This window comes from Lactuca sativa, chromosome 4 (genome assembly GCF_002870075.4).
Source record: "Lactuca sativa cultivar Salinas chromosome 4, Lsat_Salinas_v11, whole genome shotgun sequence".
NCBI classification, from domain to species: domain Eukaryota; kingdom Viridiplantae; phylum Streptophyta; class Magnoliopsida; order Asterales; family Asteraceae; genus Lactuca; species Lactuca sativa.
Genome location: NC_056626.2, coordinates 202,778,967 through 202,801,336, shown reverse-complemented (window position 1 = coordinate 202,801,336; position 22,370 = coordinate 202,778,967). Strand labels below are relative to the sequence as shown.

The 22,370-nt window shown below is 34.6% G+C and overlaps 2 protein-coding genes across 21 annotated transcripts; one reads left to right on the top strand and one right to left on the bottom strand.

The window, feature by feature from the left end:
- Positions 1–511: 511 nt before the first annotated feature.
- On the top strand, positions 512–8,268 carry LOC111894883 (uncharacterized). 20 transcript variants are annotated; one of them, XM_042901261.1, is made up of 11 exons: positions 512–882; positions 1,155–1,785; positions 2,816–5,060; positions 5,139–5,456; positions 5,533–5,632; positions 5,700–6,452; positions 6,822–7,069; positions 7,138–7,199; positions 7,294–7,414; positions 7,840–7,947; positions 8,057–8,268. In XM_042901261.1, exons 3-6 carry the CDS (start codon positions 2,827–2,829, stop codon positions 6,441–6,443), a joined length of 3,396 nt encoding a protein of 1,131 aa, XP_042757195.1. In that variant the 5' UTR covers positions 512–882; positions 1,155–1,785; positions 2,816–2,826; the 3' UTR covers positions 6,444–6,452; positions 6,822–7,069; positions 7,138–7,199; positions 7,294–7,414; positions 7,840–7,947; positions 8,057–8,268. The 20 variants fall into 20 exon arrangements, with proteins under 20 accessions (XP_042757195.1, XP_042757194.1, XP_042757196.1 ...); XM_042901260.1 differs by having other exon boundaries at positions 7,837–7,947; XM_042901262.1 differs by having other exon boundaries at positions 7,837–7,947; positions 8,035–8,268.
- A 4,491-nt stretch (positions 8,269–12,759) lies between these two features.
- On the bottom strand, positions 12,760–15,745 carry LOC111894884 (probable receptor-like protein kinase At5g61350). Its single transcript, XM_023890972.2, has one exon. It carries the CDS (start codon positions 15,467–15,469, stop codon positions 12,911–12,913), a length of 2,559 nt encoding a protein of 852 aa, XP_023746740.1. The 5' UTR covers positions 15,470–15,745; the 3' UTR covers positions 12,760–12,910.
- Positions 15,746–22,370: the final 6,625 nt, after the last annotated feature.

Here is a 22,370-nt window from a genome sequence, read left to right as displayed (position 1 = left end):
CTATTTTGCTAGGAAAATTTGCTACAAAATAAAATTTTGTAGCTAATCTATTATGGAATTTGTTACAAAAAGATGAATTTACAAAATAGTTACAAAATCAAAATCCATAGGTATTTGGCTACGGAAAATTCCGTAGTCAAATAGTTACAAAACATGTTTCCGTAGCAAAATATAGAAGATTATTTTAAAATATATATTAAAAATTCACAATTATCTTTGAAAACTCAACAACAAAAATAAAATATCATTTTTAATTGTTTTGGAAATGTAATTATAATATAATTTCTACATTATAAATATTCTTTAATTTTTAGATTTTGATGACATACATTTGCTAATTTTCGTAAAATAATATTATCCCCATATTTTTTAGGCTTTGAAAATAATTACCCCTAAATCAAAATTTATTTACGCAGTTTGTACCAGCTTTTTCTAAAAAAAAATTATTTGTTTTATTTTGGTTTTTTAGTAAAAAAAGAAAAGAGAGAGAATCATTCGATGAACTTGAACCATGACGTTTGGTTCAATGTTTTATTAAGGGTAAACTAGTAAATTCATACAAACCTACTTCCTTGCAACCCCAAATCAGAGGTATCACGTTCAAAAATATCCCGTTCAAACCCATCGTCGGACGCCGATCGCATCTCTCCCTCTCTCAACTTGCCCCCGCTGTTGCTCAGCCACCCATCACGCCGGTCATTAAAATACCAGAGGAAGCTATTTGGGTCAAATACAAGCATCTTTTCAAGCAAATCGAAAGCTCCTGTGGATCGCATCTCTCCCTCGCTTCTTAGAAACCCAAGACTTGAATCATCAGGTGAACCAATCAGCTAATAACAAAAATCAAACCCACCCTGCAATTGTTAAGATCAATCAATCAAGGTACCCTTTGATATTTATATTCTTTTAATAATGATTATAAAGTTTTGTACAAAATGTATAAAGACTGGAACAGGATACGTTTTAGGTATTTAGCTGATTGCACTTTCGTCAAATATATGTTGCTTGTGAACATAGATGGTCCTGGAGATTTTGATTTTGTCATATATATTGCCGCAAGATTGTTAATTTACATGTTTACATCTCTTGATTTGTTCAATTTACATTTTCCTTTAAAAACTTATAAATATCACTTAAAATATTAATATTTGCAGATTAAGTGGATATGCCCAACAGCTCCTACTCGCCATGTGACTATTCTCGGTGGATTTCCTTGCACTACATGTAAGATATCTAATTTAAACCATAAATAATCTAATTTAAAAATATTATTTTAATGATAATTTTTGTTCCATAACAAACCTATTATCAACGGAGATGCTTCAGTATCACACATAGCAAACCTGTTATTAACGGAGCCCACTGATGGTATAAAGTTTCTAACCTTTTCGTTTCCCTGATATTGATTACATATATTGTGAATACCCTTTTCGTTTCATTTCATTTTTGTTGTATTTTATTCAATCTTTATGCAAATATAGTTCTATTATGGGCAAATTACAAAAACACCATGATGTTTACCTTTTCCAATCAAACTATAAAAGTTTCAGATATTATTCCAAATCAACCAACTATTTTGACATGTTACGTCAGGTTTCACCTGTGATAATTTCCAGATTTTGATTTTGTCAAATATATTACTTTTTTGGCAACTTTAAAGGCCTTGAGGTTATGTTTTGGTTTTGTTTTTGACATGCAGGGGTTATTGAGCATATCTGGTTGAATGCAGAAGAGAGTTGTTTTGTTTTTTGTTGCTTTGATCACAGCCATTTACTGCATAAAATTGTAACATCTGTTTGTTTAAATTTCTCATGAAATAGTTTTATTACATGTTACAGAAGTGAAATTGTGCATTAACATGGAGAATAATACTATCCAGGCATATGAAAACCTTATGATAAATTTAAATAGAAAATCTTTGACTTTATATGTTTTTATTTTTTAAAGATTAAATACCTTCATCATCACTTTTGATGTCTAAATCAGCATCATCAGCATCTGCAGTGCATGGAACAGTCCAAACATCAAGTTATTAGATGCAACCAAATTGATACAATCAATCACATACACAAGTCAACACTAACTAATATTACATTACCGATGAAAGATAAAGAGTCTTTAGATGTGATTTTACCACCATAACCCTTGTATTTAGATGAGAAGTGTCTCCGCTCACGCTCCACCAACTCCTCTTTCAGGTCTCTCCTTTCTAGTTCATCCTGGGTGTCCTGACCATCCTTTCAGTAGCAACAAACACCAATCAGTATTGAAAACTAAAAAGATTAATCTCCCTTCTGCAATTTCATCAAGTTTCGTATGCAAGATTAGTGTGCAGATACTAATTTTAGACAACTTAAAGTAGAATACAATATACGGATTTCTCAGTTTCACACTCTAAAAGTATAAATCATGTTAATATGATTAATAGTAATTATTAGTAATGAAAGTTTCTCTTTCTTTATCAGCTAACTTAACCATCTGCACCACTCTAGACCTGTATGCTACTTTTACAAGCTCTTTGTTTGTAATAGCTAATCTCTTAAAGGCAGCAACAAGTGACTTGTATGGATGTTCTATATTTAGAGCAAAGGACATAACCGACATTTTTTGAAAGTAGGGTGCTATATTACACACTTTTTTTAGAGTAGGTTGTTCTATCTTGACAAGGAAATGGAGTTAAATACTTGTTTAATTGAGATCTACTATGTTATTTTCCTAGCTTAATATTTTCATTTCAAGAAATAAGGTTAGTAAGTTTGTTTCCTAATCTTTTATTACTCCCTGATTATGACTAGTTTTTGATATTTGTGTGCAGATATAATAAGAATGAGCAATAGAAATTGGATGTATGAACGACTTGATGATCGCGGTCATGTCTCTCATCTTTTCATTAATGGTGTGAAAACATTCATCGAGTTTGCTTCTACTAAGCAAAGTTATATGGATGGAGATAAAATTAAATGCCCATGCATAAAATGCAATAACAAAGCATATAAAGCAGTTGATGAGGCAAAATATCACTTATACAAGTTTGGTTTTGTTCCAAATTATGAGTTTTGGGATAAACATGGAGAAACATCATTGGATAGTACTTCATTAGGGATGGATGATACATACACGAGTTTAAATGAACACCATGATCCTACTTATAGAGAATTGGTGATGGATGCAGCGGGTCCTGATTTCATGACTAGAACTCTTGATGACGAGCCAAATTCAGAAGATAAGAAGTTTTTTGATATGCTAGAGGCAGCTGATAGAGAGTTGTGGCCTGGTTGTAAAAAGGTGACACAACTATCTGTTGTAGCTCGACTATTGAATATCAAATCAGAATATCGCATCCCTGAGTTATGTTTTGATGCCATTTGTCAATTGATAAAGGATGGGTTACCGGAGGAGAATAACATGGTTGATAGTTTATACGAGAGCAAAAAGTTAATACAAGCATTGGGTTTACCTGTGGAATTGATTGACTGTTGCAGGTCTGGATGTATGATATATTGGAGGGGCGACAAAGATCTTGATCGGTGCAAATTTTGCAACGCACAGAGGTACAAAAAGTCAAGAAATTCGTCCACACGTTCGCGTATACCTTTCAAGAGGATGCATTATTTTCCCTTGACTCCAAGGTTGAAGAGACTATACGCTTCACAAACAACAGCCGCTTCCATGCGATGGCACGCTGATAATCATGGCCACCATGTCGGTGTAATGTGTCATCCATCTGATTCTGAAGCATGGAAGCAGTTTGATATTAACCATCCTTCATTTGCAGCCGAAAGACGTAATGTTAGATTAGGCCTATGTACAGATGGGTTTCAACCCCATGGTGCTTCAGGAAAACAATATTCATCTTGGCCTGTCATTATAACACCTTATAATTTGCCACCGTTTATGTGTATGAAAGAGCCTTACATGTTTTTGACTGCAATTGTGCCCGGACCTACAAACCCTAAGCAAAAACTAGATGTCTTCCTTCAACCAGTTATTGCAGAACTCAAACAGTTATGGGAAGAAGGTGTTTTAACTTATGATGTTTCTTTGAAACAAAATTTTCAATTAAGAGCGGCATTGATGTGGACAATTAGCGATTTTCCGGCGTATGGAATGTTATCAGGATGGGCAACCGCAGGGAAGCTAGCATGTCCATATTGTGGAAAACATACACAAGCTTTTAGGCTTGAAAATGGTAAGAAGATATCATGGTTTGATTGTCATAGAAGATTCCTCACCACTGATCATCCATATAGAAAAGATAAAAATAAGTTCAAAAAGAATCGTGTAGAGACAAAAGGTCCTCCTCCAAGTATGAATGGTGAAGAAACCATAAGGCAAATTGAAGAACTTGGTTTGTTAAAAGTTACTGAACTTAATGCTGACGTAGTAAATAAATCACGTGGCAAATGTGGTTGGAAAAAGAGAAGCATATTCTGGGATTTACCATACTGGAAAACAAACCTCATTAGACATAATTTTGATGTTATGCATATTGAGAAGAATTTTTTTGAGAATATGTTTTACACTATAATGGATGTTAAGAAGAAGACAAAGGATAATGCAAATGCGAGAGATGATCTGAAACTCTATTGTAAGAAGAGAAAAGGAGTAGATCAAAATCAAAGAGCATATTATGCATTAGAGAAGAGGCAAAAGAAAGTCGTATGTGAATGGGTAGAGAGTTTGAGTTTCCCCGATGGTTACGTTTCAAATTTGGGGAGGTGTGTAGATTTGAGTGCATGTAGACTGTTTGGAATGAAAAGTCATGATTGTCATGTTTTTATGCAAAGATTGTTGCCGATTGCATTCCGCGAGATGTTGCCAAAAAATGTGTGGGAAGCAGTTACCGAGATAAGTCTTTTCTTCAAAAGCTTAACTTCAACAGTAATTACAACAGAAGACATGAAAAGGATTGAAGCTGAGATCCCGATAATTCTTTGTAAATTAGAGACCATCTTTGTCCCTGGTTTCTTTGACTCGATGGAGCATTTGCCAATACATTTGCCATACGAAGCAATGATAGCCGGTCCCGTGCAATATCGCTGGATGTATCCATTTGAGAGGTTTGTTTTGTAGATCACATTGTATTTCAAAATTAAAAGTTGTCACTCTTGGCTAACGTATCAAATGTTATACTTCAGATTTCTTCACCAATTGAAAAAAGATGTGAAAAATAAAGCTAGAGTGGAAGGGTCGATTTGCAATGCATACTTAGTTCGTGAAGCATCAAACTTTTGTTCTCACTATTTTGAGCCTAGCGTTCATACACGTAACAGAAAGGTGCCTCGAAATGATGATGGGGGATTTGAAGATGATGATGACAACGAAAAATTAACTATATTTTCATATCCTGGCCGCCCATATGGGAAACTCAAAAGTAGAAGTCTGACTGATGAGGAATTCAATGCAGCACATTCTTACATATTGGTTAATGAAGAGAAGATGCAACCTTACCTTAGGTAGTATTATGAACAACATTTAAGTCGGTTTTTATTTAATCTCATAAGTTTAAACAATTTAAATGGTAATGTACAGGAAGTATGAAGAGTCATTGAAAGACCTAAATCCGGATATAAGTGAAGATGATCTTGCTGCTGAAGTGGATGAAAACTTTGCTACATGGTTTCAAAACTATGTGAGTTTTTAAGTTGTTTTCTTTTCTTTTGAGAAACTTCTAATGTATTTCATTCTTTGTCATATAGGCACGCCAAAATGAAATAAAGAACAAGTACATACATGATCTTTCTAGAAGACCATTGAGGACTGTGAAATTATATAATGTATACTTTGTAAATGGGTACAAGTTTCACACGGAATCACACGGTGCAAACAAATCAACAATGAATAGCGGAGTGTGTATAAGTAGCCCATTTGGTGATTACTATGGAAAGTTGTTGGAAATATTAGAAGTTGAATACCCCGGTTTTCCAATTAAAACAACAACATTGTTTAAATGTCATTGGTATGATCCAACACCTAATGTAGGAGTCAAGGTTCACAACCAATATAACTTGGTTGATATAAACCAACGAAGAAAGTTCAACAAGTTTGAGCCATTTGTTTTAGCCATGCAAGCTACTCAAGTCTGTTTCATTCCTTACCCGAGCTTGAAACAAAACAATTCTGATTGGGTGGCCGTATGTAAAGTTAAACCTCGTGGATGGAGTGAGATACGAAAAAAAGACGTTGCTTTTCAAGAAGATGAAATTGAAGCAAATGAAATCATTAGCACTATACCAGAAACAATCGAGTATGACATCTTAAGCAACGAGTTAGATAATGAAAATAATGATGAGGGTGAGTTTGATGATGAAACTGAGGGTGAGTTTGATGATGAAAGTGAGGGTGAGTATGATGATGAAAGTGAGGGTGAGTTTGAGTATAGTACATCAACCAATGAAGAAGAAGACAACGACGAAGAAGATAATCTTTTTGATTGTGATTAGCATCTTAAGGTAATTACTCATTTACCCCTTTGAATTTATTCTTTTATCAATTTCTACATAATTTTTTTTTAAATTTACTGTTATAACTTTATTTCTTAACTTTATTTCACCATTTATGTAACTTTTATAAGCACATGGGTCATTTCTGTAAATTCTCTAAAAGTCATGGACAAAAGTTATATTGTATTGGTAAAATGACCGAATGAATAATGATCATTTTCACGGGTGTTGTTGCTTGATTAATATTGTCCAACTATAAAAAACGGAACAATAGACGTAAATGCCCTTGTTATCCATAATCTTTTGTCCCAAAATTTATATCTTTTGACCGAGACTCGTGCCAATGGGATAAAATAGTAATGTTTTATGTTAGGGTAGATATACCAAGACTGAAGCAATTGAGCGGGAGGTCGCACATGGGTTATAAGGTTGCTTCAACTTTCTGTTTTTACAGCCCCACTTAAAGAAATGTATGCACATTTCTCTCTCTTTACCTCTCAAGAAATATGTATATATTTATTACATATGTCTATTGTGTAACATTGAAAATCTTCTCTGTTGTTTGCGAGGATCCAAATATATAACCCCTCTTGGTGAACATTTTATAAATGGTCTTCAAAGTACCGGTACGTATAAGCTAATTGCACTGCACAATATAGACTAAACAATTGTTTTTTTTTACTATTACTCGTAGGCTGGTATAATCCAAATTGTAGGAATTTAGCTTTGTTGCTTTGTTGATAAATTCAAGTCAAGGTACAATAACGTCACTTTATAGAAATTTATTGTTGGTTTACTTCTATTTAAGTTAATTTACTGTTATTAACAATAAATATTATATCCATTGCAGATTAGTAAATGTCTGCCAGAAAGGGGACAAGAAGCATCCACATGTGAAGTTAATTTATAAAAGGCAACATATTTCGACATTGGTCAATGGTTTTACCATCATTTAACTTCATTTATAAAGGGTAATCTTTTTTTCCTTCTGTGTATATTTATATACTAGGTGTAAGACCGTGTAATACACGGGTTTATTAAAAATAAAAATTTAATATCAATATTTAAACATTAAATTTAATATCAATATCAATTTTAGAGCTCTCATTAATTATGACATTTATTACATTATAAATATATCAATTCTTTTTCAAGGAAACATTTATTTCTCTCAATATTATAACCGAAATAAGTTATGATACGTGAACAAATCAGAAAATTACATGTGGAAATAAATAAATTCTAAAAATCTATTAAAATGCCATGTGTCCAAATCAATGAGGACATGACATGTGGCAGAAAATGGGTTTTATTTATTAGTATAAGATGCATTGATTTTGAATTTAATTTTTAACCTAAGGTTAATATCTTTACTTTTTTGAAATCTTTTGAGGAGGGGGGAGAAAAGAGATGATCATATGGTTTATCTCCTAAGTCCTAAACCTCGTAATGGCTGTTCATATCGAGTAATATAAGAAAGAAGATATTATGGTGCTAAAAATAGGTATGACGGTGTGAGGGCGGGTATTATTATTATTATTATTATTATTATTATTATTATTATTATTATTATTATTATTGTGATATATAGTTTAATGTTTGTGTGTCTGTAGGGACTTGATGTAATGTTAGAATTTGAAAATGATAAAGATGGAAGATGATATATTTCTTGGTTTTTTAGAACTTTCATCTACGAAAATATGCATATAAAGATTATATTATTAGTTATTTATTGAACATTTTAGAATATTATGTTTATGGATGAGACAAATTAAAAATCCAACTAACAACCATATTGTTTAAATGAACCTTCACGCTCTGATCATGCTTTGGCGATTAGTGCTAAATTTAGTCAATTTGTGACATTGTAATTGATTTCTGCACTAGGCTTTATGCCATGTTTTTTTAGAAAAACTAATTGTCAGAAATGGGTTTCATCATGACATTTTTTTCGTTACGTATATGGTCCAAATGGTTTTCATCCTAAAAAGAAACTAATTACCAAAACAAAGCATTTGTCGTCCTCCGCTTTGACAGACACACACATATAGTCCATAAGGCTTTCATCCCGAAAAACACTTATTGCCGAAACAAAGTATTCGCCACCCGCCGCATTGCGCGGGTAACGGCTAGTGTGTGTGTGTGTGTGTATATATATATATATATATATATATATATATATATATAGAGAGAGAGAGAGAGAGAGAGAGAGAGATGTAACATTGAGAGTGTTAGTGTGTGTTAATTATGTACATTTAGATCTAGATCCTTTTTTGTAAACACCTTTCATAATCGAATGCATCTCTTAAACACCCAAATCACCGTGTTCTTTGTGTGTTCTTTAATTCCACCTGTCAAACCAATGGTCATAATTCACATAAGTGAAAATGATTAATTCTTTTGTAAAACCAAAATCAGATTGGAAATTTTGATTTTTTATTTTGGAAAATACCAAACCATTGGTTTTTTATTTCGGTTTTAGTTTTTCGTAGATTTCTTCATCAACAAATTTTGCTAGAATTTAACACAAACAAATAATTTGCTAAAAAATAATACAATTAAGAGGAAGTTTGTTCACATTTAGTCATTGAACTTTTTAAAGGGAAATGAACTTTCAATTTTGTTCATATTTAGTCACTAAAATTTTTTTTATTATATATTTGCCGCTAAACTATTGAAATTGTTCACATTTTACCCTTATGACCGGTAACAACTGGTCATAAGGGTAAAATGTGAACAGTTTCAATAGTTCAGTGGCAAATAGATAACGAAAAAAAGTTTAGTGACTAAATGTGAACAAAGTCGAAAGTTCGTTACCCTTACAAGTCATTATCCCATATGGAATCTCCAATGCTTCTAATAAGTGTGTACAGTCATGCCTTCGCATTACCACGATTACCAATAGTACCTAAAAGCCATTTAATCCACAACTGTATGTCGAAGCTAAGTGAGTTCCCTCAAAATATCACATACAACACAACATAATAATCAATTATAGGTTATTAACAACCCTGAGACTATCAGCAATCTTGATGACTATTGGTAGTCCTGAATGTCACATACATCACAACAATGTAAATAGCAACCCTCGGACTGTTAGAACTCCAATTGGCTCACAGTAGCCCCATGGTTTATCAGCAACCTTGCAGATTATTAGCAGTCCTGGAGTTATTAGCATCTCGATAAGTACAAATAACAACAATTAACAAATAAAACTCAGATAGTCTAACAAGCACACCACTATGGCATATGTAATATAATGAGCAAACTCACTACCACATACCAGGCCTCATACAATACTCTATGCCACTACGAGCAGATCATTAATGAATGCATAACTATATGTAAATTATAATCAGAGGTGAGATAGACATTTGAACAGGTGATCTTACTCTAGAACCAAACAAGGAATAAGAAAGAAAGCCTAGATCAAGAGTTCTCACGCTATCCTACATGACTTATACAACCCCTAAGGCACTTAACTAGAAGATTATCGACCTCCTGGTACTCTAACCAGCATGCCACTACTCATATATCATAACATATAAGGATTTATCAGCAACCCTGAGCTATCAGCAGATCACATACGACAAATTGGGTTATCAGTAACCCCAAGCTATCATCAACTCACATACAACATATGATACATGTAACAATGAGGAAACTCACTTGAATCAAAGACCCAAGGAACAGAGCAACACAATCACTCCCTGCACTGTCTGTACCAGTGAACCGACTCCAACAACTCAAAAATCTGAAGGATATTATGATTTTAAGCTGGTCACTTGCTCCCTTGCACCAAAATGATCTTTACCAAAGTCCAAGAACAAGGTCTTCAATCAAGCAAAAAAGATCCTAAACATCCTTGTAGGCTACGTTTTTGTTGTTGAATGGTTAGATGATGAAGGGGACGCCCTAATCTTTGAGATTAGGTGATTAAATATGGAAGAAACCCTAAAAATCATGGGCTTGGGCTACAGATGCTACCACGTCGTGATATTCCTTTTGCCAGATTGTGGTGGTCATCAAATACGTGTTTCATGCATTTGGTATGCCACACAATGGTGCTCCATTCACTAGGTCGTGGTACTATATTTTTCCCAAAAATCATCCCTTTGATGCATGCATGTCCACAAAATCCATCCTAGAAAAGGGGTGTTACATCTAGTAAGCATTGGTTATGGACAACTCGAAGAGCATGGTAAGTCTTATTATGATTTATTTAAGTGCTATTTTTATTCATTTGTTATAAACTATTATGACTAATATTTTTAATTATATTTTTTAGCTAAACCACCAAAAAGAACAAGATGATTATCCCAAGAGAATTACCCATCCCCCCCCCCCCCCCCCCCGGTATGCTAAGTGAAAATTGGGCGCAAATAGCTCAAAATTTTGAACGCCCTAATTAATAAAGCATTCGATGGCAAAAAAAAAAGCAGTTGGTGCATTACAACAATACACACATAAAGGGAGGTCATGCTCGTATAGTAGTACTTGTTTCAAAGAAGTAAGTTATGAGATATATATATATATATATATATATATATATATATATATATATATATATATATATATATATATCAAATTGTTTATTTAAAGTATAATTAATCCAATTTTAATGTTAAATATGAACTAAGTAGACTCGAGGTCTTTTATAAGACTCGTATCGATCACCAAGGGGTATTCATTAGTACTATAGCCGAACAAATATATGTCAATGGTTAAATATAATATGTTCATATAAGTGTATTTATATTATGATGTTAATCATTTTTTGAAAATACAGAATGCTATAGTCCAAGAGTTAAATCAACAAAATCAAGCTTTAACTGAAGAAAGAGGTCTAACATCATAGGAAGTAAGAAATGCTTTTGAAAAAAATTTGGTGTTCGACGCGGATATATTAGAGGCATCGGGCGTAAAACCTTATACTGTTGTGTCAACGTCTGATCGTGAACAATCCTCACAGCCACAATCACATGTAACAAGACTATTTAATTTTAAAATCTATTTTATATATATATATATATATATATATATATATATATATATATATATATATATATATATATATAGTTATTGTTTGATATGTTGGTATTTTTAATTTGGTAATTGTTAGTTTGGTAATAATTTGATATGTTAGTAATTGTTAGTTTGATAATAGATTATATGTTGGTAATTGTTAGTTTGTTATAGTTTGATATGTTGATATTTCGTAGTTTGGTTATGTTTTAGTAATTGTTAGTTTGGTAATAGTTTGATATATTGGTAATTGTTAGTTTGATAATAGTTCCTATGCTGGTAATTGTTAGTTTGGTTATACATTGATATGTTGGTATTTTGTAGTTTGATAATTGTTAGTTTGGTTATGTTTTGATAATTTTTAGTTTTGTAATAGTTTGATATGTTGGCAATTGTTAGTTAGGTAATAGTTTATATGTTGGGAATTGTTAATGTGGTCATAGTTTTATATGTTGGTATTTTATAGTTTGTTAATTGTAAGTTTAGTTATATGTTATTAATTTGTAGTTTGGTATAATGTTGCTTTTTTGTAGTTAGATATGTTCCAAACAATACTAAGAGACCCGACATGTAGTGCAGCATATTAAGAATGGTTTTGAACCTTGCTAGCACGAAGAAATGATATCGGAGGGAACGAGGGGAGCGATGATGACATGTAGCTAGTTTTAAGATTTATGATGTTTTGTAAAATTATAACATATTTTGCACTTGAATGTTTGATTAATATTTTGGGATTGATGTCGTATTTTTAAATTTTAATGTTTCGATTTATTTATCTACAATTAATACTTTATAGCAGTTTTTTTATATTTTTGTAACGCTTGTTTTGTATTTGGAATGAACGATTTTATAAAAACCGAAAGAAAGAGAAAACTACAATTAGTGGCAATATTTTTATTGGCGACGGATAGCATTAGTGGCGATGCATAGTATTAGTGGCGACGCATAAAATTAGCGGTGACAGTATGAGTATTAGCGATGAGCCAACAGTAATGGGTCGTTGCTAATTCTTTTAGCAGTGACATCTTGGGCCTTTAGCGGTGATGCCGATCGCCAGTAAAGGTCGTTATTCTTGTAATGACATGCAACAAAAGTAGAAAAGATATTGCATAAAAGAAAGTAACAACAATAGAAAAGAGAGTGCATAAAAGCAAGTAATGCCCAAGTCAAATACAACACTTCAAAAGAAGGTTGCACTGACCTATGTAAGAAAAGAGTTTCAGAACATTTTCATCTTTAACATCAGTCGCATCCTTGGTATTTGTCAATTTATCAAACGGTTTGATAAATGCTTAATATTCAGAACATTGTTGACCGTACACAAATCTTTTATGACATTAAAATGCATTAACGTAACATATATAGAAGAACAAGAAACCCCAATTAATCAAACAATTAAAATCTACAATCAACTTCAAACAACAAAATAATGAGATCTATATTCATCTTCCTTCAAAATCTTCGATCTTGGAGAATAAAGGAGAACCAATCACGATGCCCGAGTCATCATTTATAAGGATACTAACATCACTGTCGTTATTTGTTTCATCGCCTTTCTTGGATTTTTCAGAAGCCATGATCTTATTTGTCTTTGCGTCGCAGGTATCATCTTCTTCAGGAGGATCGAGCTGCAAAGATGCATCTTGAAGTTGCAAAGCAAACTCCAAGTTCCAGAGAACGTCTCCCATCGAAGGTCTATCAACACCATACTCTGCTAGACACTTTTCTGCTGCTTCCACATATTTTATTAATGATTCAGAGCATATCGTTTTCACAATTCTAGGATCAACAATCATCTCAATCACACCCTTCCTTTGTTTTGCCATTGCCCATTCGGCTAAATTCACTTGTTCTCTTGGCAATGCAGGATCAAGAGCGGGTCTAGCGCATAAGATCTCAAAAAGGACAACACCGAATGAGTAAACATCAGATTTCTCAGTAAGTTGTTGCCTCCGGAAGTATTCTGGATCAAGATACCCGAAACTACCCTTTACTGCCGTGCTAACATGAGTTTGGTCCAAAGCTGGTCCGGTTTTTGATAACCCAAAATCGGAGACTTTTGCCACTAGATTCTCATCCAGAAGAATGTTGGTGGTTTTTACATCCCGATGGATTATACCATGTGATGATCCACCGGTATGTAGGTAGTGCAACCCTCGAGCTGCACCAATACTGATCTCAAGGCGTTGCCTCCATGTCAAAGATGGTAGGGTTGATCCATAGATGTGATCGCGAAGTGGTCCATTAGCCATGTACTCATACACTAAAATCATTTCACTATTTTCGTCGCAGTAGCCAATCAATGAAACGAGATGTCTGTGTCTAAGCTTGGATAGCAGTTGAATTTCGGTTTGAAATTCGTTAATGCCTTGTGAAGATCTAGGGTTTCCTCTCTTTATTGCAAGCTTTGTTCCTGCTTCTATCTCCCCTATATAAACTTTCCCGAACCCTCCAACGCCGATTACCACACTTTCATCGAAATTCTTTGTTGCGTCTCGTAGCTCGTTAAACGTGAAAGATCGGCCGAAGCCAATATTAGAAGAGAAAACACTCGAGTACCCGTTCTTACTCTTGCTCTTGCTAGAAAGCAAAGTACTGCAATAACTCGCATTGAGGGGAAGAAACCATGACTTGGAACTAGTTCCACCCTGGTCCCAACCCTTGGCCTTGTTTTTGTTCCTAATGAAGGTAAAGATGAGGAGCAACAGTGCAATTGCTGCTGCTCCAACACCAACTACCTCGGCAATAGTCGTGGTGTGTGACACGCCACGACTATTGCTGCCAGATGAGAATAACCCATCTAAGGTGCCTGCGGCGTTTCTCATCTTCATGATCTCCAAGCCGTTTAGTATGGCGTTGGGAATGGCGGATTCAAGATCAGATGGTCCAACCTGGACACGTATCAAACCGTTGGAAACAGCGGACGCATTGACCACAAAATCTTTGTAGTAGGGAACAGCTAGGTTTGAAGTGAGTGATGACAAGTCCAGCCCTGAGATCCCCATCATGTTATTTACATACACATTGAAATAGAGGGTGTTCATACCGGTGCTCACTATATCACAAAAGTGCAGCCTGATAAAGTAATTGAACCCCGAATCTACTTTCATCTCCCAAGTCAGGTTGAAATTTGCATTGGAAACACCAGACTCTTCCATTGAAGCCGCCGAGGAGTAAACTTGGTTTGGTGCAATCAAAGAAGTGGCTCCTCCAACCGGATAAGTTATTGTGCTCGGATCAACGGAAACAAGTTTGTCACCCTTGGGAAACATCATGTATCCATGACTATCACTCTTCCATGTCCTTGACAATGTGTCGTTTTTTGGACTAACCATTGGCCCTCCGACATTAACTCTATGCACAATCTGAAGGTCATAATCCGACATACCATTAAAAACTCCAGGAGGAGAGATAATGGTTGCGGAATCAGGAACGAGCTCATCGGGCGCTGAAACAAACTCGATTGCATTCACGAAAGCAAAAGATTTCTTTAATGGGGAGAAAACGAGTGAGAAATCATCAGAAGGGACGTTAATGAGGTATTCTTTGAAATGAGAATCCGAATTCTTTGTGGCTGAAAAATCATGCAGAAGAACTAGACCTTGATCAGTTTTCACGGTGAAAACCGCCGTGGTGAGATTATATGACGGGTGGTGGAGAGGGTAGAAGTAGAGTCGGAGGAAATGACGGCCAGGTTGAAAGACGAGAAACTTATAAACTGATTCGCTGTCGAAGATTCTTGCAGTCCGATATAAAGGGAGAGTTTCGTTTTCCGGGGTGGAATTTGAGGTGGCGAATATGTTTTCGTCGGTGGATAGGTAGGAAACCGATTGAGGGTCTGATTTAAACGTCCGGCCGTCGTCAAGGATGGTGTTGTGAGGTGATCCACAGTCGATGAGGTAGTTGTCCGAAGGAGTGAATCGGGCATTGGTAGAAAGAAAGTAAAAGATGATGAATAATGAGGAGAGAAAGGATGCTGATAACTTGCGTCCTCCTCCCATGGCAGCGACGGTGGTGGATTAGAGAGGAGGAGTAGGGTCTATACGAAAAGGGTTAAAGAAACAAAAGTGTTGGAGAGCATGTTGAGGAGTAGGGTTAAGACGTGCTCTCTTGTAGTGTGTTTGTCGTTCTGTCATCACAAGACTTTTGTCTGGGTGACAATTAATTTACAATTATATTATTTCAAGGTTTCATTTATAAATAAAACCGGAATTTTCAACCACCTTTATTTATTCTTATATAACCGTAGTATCTTAATCCCTTTATCATACACAAGGATCTAGTATTATCGGCGTGGCTTTAATTAACACATTGATAGTAGTACATAGGGGTGTCGGTGTTTTGAAATGTTGCATAGAAGCTGGCTTATTTGAAGGAAGTTATGTTTTAACATAATAAATTACAATTTTGGTCCTTGTGATTGAATTGGTTTACAGTTTTGGTCCAAGTTTTGGAAAATTATCACGGCTGGTCTTTGGCAGTTAATGTGAAACCCCTCTGTTAAATTCCTGTAAAATGACCACTACCTTTATTTTTTTCATTTTTGTTATTTTGCCATTTTATGAACTTTAGAGACTTCACTTAGGTCTAGGTTACCATGATATTTTTCTATGAAAGAGGTTTTTGGAAGTTTGGCCTACTTTTTTGTTATATGGAAGTTATTCTCTCTCTCTTTCTCTCTCTCTCTCTCTCTCTCTCTCAAAAAAAAAAAAAAAAAAAAAAAAAAAAAAAAAAAAAAAAGAAACAATATAAACTAACAAATTAAATAATTGTTTCAATCACAAGGTTAAGTTCTTTATTGGTAAACTTATGTTTCATATTTCTATGGTCCATTTATGTTTTGTATTCCCAAAGTCCATTTTAATTATATATTTCCAACTTTCAAGGTGTCTATCAGTAATTTTTGCTTCGGTTCATCCATTATTGTTAACTGATTTTGTTTCATATTTTTCATGATTTGGTGCCGGAGAAAAGAGGATGGTTGGGATGGTAGTGAGGGTGGTGGTGGACCCTTTATAACAAAAAGAAAGAGATGTATACATTTCATAAGGACTCAAGGGAGATTCTCTAATGAGTTAGACTAAAGGTCCATGGGTATTAAAAAAAGAAAAAGAAAAAAAAAAAAGGACCATTCATATCAATGTTTTAAAACTTGGACTAAACCTACAAAAAGTAACAACCAGATGGACAAAAATTGTAAATTACTATAAATCTAATGTAATAACTAACTACCAAATCATTGCAATAAAGTCCAAAACGCGTCTACAGCTTGGTATCACAATTCTTTCGCCTATTTCTTGTGAAAGGATACTGGGAATTGTTTAATCATCTAATAATTTCAGAGGATAATCTATATTTTCTGAAAGTTGACTTATCTAAAATTTGCTTAATCAAAGCCTCATTTTCTTAATTACTTGTAACTTTTGTCATTAAAATATATATATTAATTATACTACATTTGATTCTTTCAACATTCGGAAAAGCTATACCCACCGTCCCATAACTACAAACATTTTCTTTTTATGCGTTTTATTAGATACAAGAATTCGATTTTAGTTCAATTTGCTTGATATTGAAAACCCGTAGGGAATGCGTTTGTGCATGAGTGATGAGACTACTAAACTATATATTAAAGAATAAAATAACATATACCTTAACACACATCGTCAATTTGTGTATGAGGTTTACAAATGTTTAAACAGTACCAAAAATCTAAAAATAACTGAGTGAAGAGTCTCGTTATAAATATATTTGCAAACTGGTGAGCCGATAGAAAATTCAAGACATGCATATGACCAATGACAATGCATTCCCTAATAAAATGTAAATCAATTTCCACATATTTGGTTCGTTGATCCTATACTATGTTCAAGGCTAAATACATAACGCTCACATTATCTAAATATTAATTGTTGCTTTAGACAATGAACAAGATAACTTGAGTAGAAGATTGTGAAGCTAAGTAGCTTCACCAACAACATTATGCGACCCCTAGGTACTCAGCTTGTGATGACGATTAAGAGACAACATGCTCACGTTCAGAGGATCATGACACGAGATTATCATCAAGATAGACACATAAACCAGAAGTGGACCTACATGTTTGAAGACACCCGACCCAGTCGATAGGGGTGTGTATGGGGCGATTTGATTCAGTTTTTAGCTAAAACCGAACCATAACCATTATAAGTGGTTAATGCATTTTTGTAGCCATTGGGTATTGGTTAATATTGGTTTTAGTTAACGGTTTTTATCGGTTAATGGTTATGGTTAATAGTCATGAAGAAAAAAATTGTTCCCCAGGAAGTTGGATGGTCGCCACCAACAATGTACGGAAATTTGTCGGAACTGGGGCATCACTGATCACTCGAAGGGGATGAACTCAACCATAATATCCTATTACGTATCCAACTTACCAGATGGCATCAACAGGATTAAGATAAGGGAGATTTTCAAGGTGTTTATAAACGTAGTAGATATTTAGATCGGAGGAAAGATAGACATGTCAGGATCGTTATTCGCTTTTGTTAGATTCGATGGGGTCCAGGATGCGAAATCTCTGGAGCAAGACATGAGTAGAGTCAGATGTGACCACTCTATCCTCAAAGTCAACATTGCCAGGTACCAAAAATGATCTCACATAGTAAGTTCCAATTTCCAATTGAAAAAGCAAGCCCCACCCTCTACAAGTATGCATCCATCTGTATGGGGAAAAAGAGATGGCAGGTCATTTGTTGATGTAGTTATGGGGCGAGCAAGCACACAAAAACCCTCAACCCCTCCTTTATTCATCGCCTTAAATCCTATTGTAAAGACTTCAATCTGGGAGGAATGTGATCTAGTCAGTGAATGTATCAGTGTGCAACACATTAAAGATTTAATCGGTATTTTTGAACTCGAAGGTAATCAATGTGGGATGGTCTATTACACAAGGGATTTGAACATCTTGATAAAATTCATCACGTCGAAAGACGCAGAGACTTTCTATGCAAATGATTCTAATTGGAAAAAATGGCTCAATTGGTTGAAGCGTGGTTTTAATGATGAATCATCAGTAGAAAGGATTACATGGGTCAGAATCTTTGGTGTTCTCGTCAAATTCCGCTCAGAATCAAATTATGCTCGCATCGCCAATGCATTTGGAAAACCTCTAGAAACGTTCGGCGGTGATTGGAATGTTTTTGATATTTCCACTGGTCAGGTTTGTATCATCACTGCCTCGATGATGACCATCAATGATAAAATAGAAATTACACATGGGAATAAGTCGTTCCAATTTGGTGTGGTGGAATTCAACAAAGAGTGGACTTCATTTGATAGTGTTCTGGGGGTCTGCACAATAAAGACACCTTCCGATCGAGAAAGATATCGATAAATATGAAGATGACTCAACATGTTTCTTGGATGATGAGGAGTCTAACCCTAAGGATATCGGTATATCGGCGACTTGGGAAGTTCCACAAAAGACTCAGGAAGTTCTGGAGGAATGTTAAATTGTTGAAGAATCAACTGTGAACATGATGAAACTTTAGCCACCGACATCATCGTCGGGGAAGATTTTGGAATCCAAGATGATGATTTAATGGCAGTAAATGGACCGTCTCTCTAATTCAATGCTGTCAACATTTCCGAGTTGAATTCAAACATAATGGAAACTCCAATGAGAGAGAGAGTGGTCATGTAGGATAGCCTGGGAACTCTTGATCTAGGCTTTCTTGCCTTTTCCTTTTTTGGTTGTAGCCCTAGAGTAGGATCATCTTTTTGGGTGGCTATCTCGCATCTGGTTACTTATGGTTACTCATTTCATTGAGGTTAGCTAGTAGTGGGACTGTGTATTGTGAGACTAGTAGGCGGGAGTGAGCTGTGTGATTGTTCTTGTCTGTATTATATGCCCAATTGATCCTTGATCGTTTATATGTCGACATATGGTAGTGATGGGTTAAGGCAGTCCTGCTTTGTGCTGTAGGCCAAGATACTCGGTGCGGGCCGACTGTAAGTTGAAGGCATGGAGGCTCTGGTAGAGCGGTTGGGTTGAGGCGGTAAGCCAACAAACCCTAGGGTATTCTGGACCCGTTGTATTTTGACATTCCAACCTGGGGTATTCCATCCCTAGGTTGACTGGACCAAAAGTTTGATTGGGCCTAGGGTATTCCAACCCGATGGTTGAGTAGATCCGATGCATTCTTGTATGTTTATCGTATGGGAGTATTTTGGGGGAAACTCACTATGCTCCATGCTTACCCAGTTTTTTATTGTTTTAGGTATCATTGGTTATCTCAGGAAGGCAAAGACATGACTGTACACATTCATCAACAGCAATGAAGACTCCATGTTTTAAATATTTTTCTAAAATTATTATAAATGTATTTGAAATAAACGTTTTCTTAATATTGGTTTTATAATTGAAAGAATTTACTTAAATAAAATGAAAATTTTTGTTGTAAAAATGGAACGTTACACACGTACCTTTAAAGGTATTAGTTTTGACCAACAAATCGGATGACCATTATAAAGAATCAACTTTGACTCGATTAGCCATCTCATGGAATTAACCATGTATTCTCCACTAGAGGACAATGAAAAATAAAAAACCATAAGGAGATGGTAGTACATCACCCAAATCTCCAATATTCGAGTATAGTTGCCATAGATCTTTAAACTCAGCTTCGTTAGCCGGCTCATGTTTCCACTTCTAGCAGAAGCCAGAATGTGAAACCCAATCTTCAAGCAAGCAGTATTTAACTAATTTTATCCGATATAATTAGGAAATTTTTGGTTGAATCGGGATGTTTCCACACCAATTATCCTTCGAGAAGAGAATTTTCACACCAGAGCCTGGAATAAGAGTAAAAAAAGTTGTTGCAATTGATACTGTAATATGCAAAGCAATTAACAGCCTTACAGATGTTACACCAAACTCCTGTTCAGGCTTTCCTTGCAATGTATGAGGCTTGTTTCCTATGCAGGTTATGGATGTTAGTTATAACATCTTTCCAGAGACTGCTTTCTTCATTCATCAGTTGCCACCACCACTTGATTAAGAGAGCTAGATTTTGGGCTTTTAGAATACCAACACCTCCATCTGTTTTTGGAGCTAGTACCTTTACACAATCTATCAAATCGATTTTGGGTTTATTTAGCACTCCTCCCCTAGAAACTTGCAACTGATCTTCTTGAGAGAGTCAATGATACATTGTGGGGCTTTGAAAATGGACATGTAGTAAGTAGGAAGGCTACCGAGGACGGATTTGATTAGTGTGAGATGGCTAACAAATGACAATGATTTAGATTTCCAGATCGATAATTTGTCATAATATTTATCCAGAATAGGTTTCCAATTCTTTCTAGGACCATATTTGCACCCACCGGGACCCATGTAAGTAAACGTGAATAAGCCTTCAAGACATCACAGGACACGACTCATTTTATTTATTTCCTAATCTGAGGTACCAATTCCAAAGAGCCATTCTATTTATAGGTGATTGGGACAGTGGTAGCATCAAGAACCACTCTACAATCCTCAAGTTCTTACATATTGGTTAGCTATGCGTAGAGGGGTGATTTAATGTTATTAGTCTAAAGGAGTGGTCATCTTGTAAATGCCACCGTCTATTTTGGTTATTTTGTGATTATGCCGATAAATATTATATACCATCTATTCATCAAACTAGAACAATCCTTTTACTAAATCCATTTTACTTCAAATATCAGTTGCATTTTTTACTTTTGGAACAAGAGAATCTAATAAGTAATGTCGACATCTCAAGGCAAACCTAAGAACAAAGAACGATTTGCCATTTATGTGCTAGAATGTATATCTTCTTTAAGTCATTGTTTGATAGGGTGGGGGAAACATCCCTTGTTGTTGATGATTAAAGCTTTGAACCTTTCCATTCTTCATCCATCCTACAGAAATATTCCCATAAGAATATTAGTATTAATAACGAAAAACTCACTGTTTTATCATTTTTTCTGGTTTAACCATCCAATTTTCATTTGTATTAAAAAACCACTTATTTTTAGATAAAAGTTTTATTGCGGCCACTATGGCCTGCATTTGTGCTAAAAACACCATTAATTTTCATTTTGTGCTAAAACTCACCTAAAAGTTGGTGGTTGAACCAGATTTTTAGGAAAATATAGTGCTTTTCTCATAAAGAAAATGGGCTCTAATAGGTAATAGTGACCTCGCTGCAACATTTTACTAGAAAATGATGGTTTTTTCATGAATTATTAAAAATAGATGGTTAAATCGAATTTTGTTTTAAAAAAATATTGTGTTTTTTTTGTGTTAACCCTTCTACTATTATGTATAATGTTGTAGTCCAAATATATAGTAGAATGATTTTTTTAAACTTAGATTTTAATACCAAATAATATATTTTAATTTTTAACCCAAAAATATATAGTAAAAAACGACCGTGTCTCATAAGAATAACATAGAATTATTTACATTAAATTACACGAATAGTCCTTATGGTTTAGGGTAATTTGTACGTTTGGTCCCTAAGACCCTAACTTATTTTTTTAACTTGGAAGGTCTCTACTGTTTGTTTTTGTTACGCGTTTTGGTCTCTGTCTTACCTAAAAAGACTAGTTTGTCCTTGATTTTTTTATTTATTTAAATAACAACATCCCCAATCTTACCCCATCATCTTATCTTACCTATCTCATAATTTTTTTTATTTAAATAATAGTTTTTTTAAGTAAGATACGGACCAAACATGTAACAAAAACAAGTAGTAGGGACCAAGTGCGTAACAAAAACGAACAATATAGATCTTCTGAGTTAAAAAAATAAGTTAGGGACCAAACATGCAAATTACCCCAAACCATAGGGACCATTCTGTAATTTACTCTATTATTTAAACTTCTATATAAATGATAATATTCTAGTTAGAA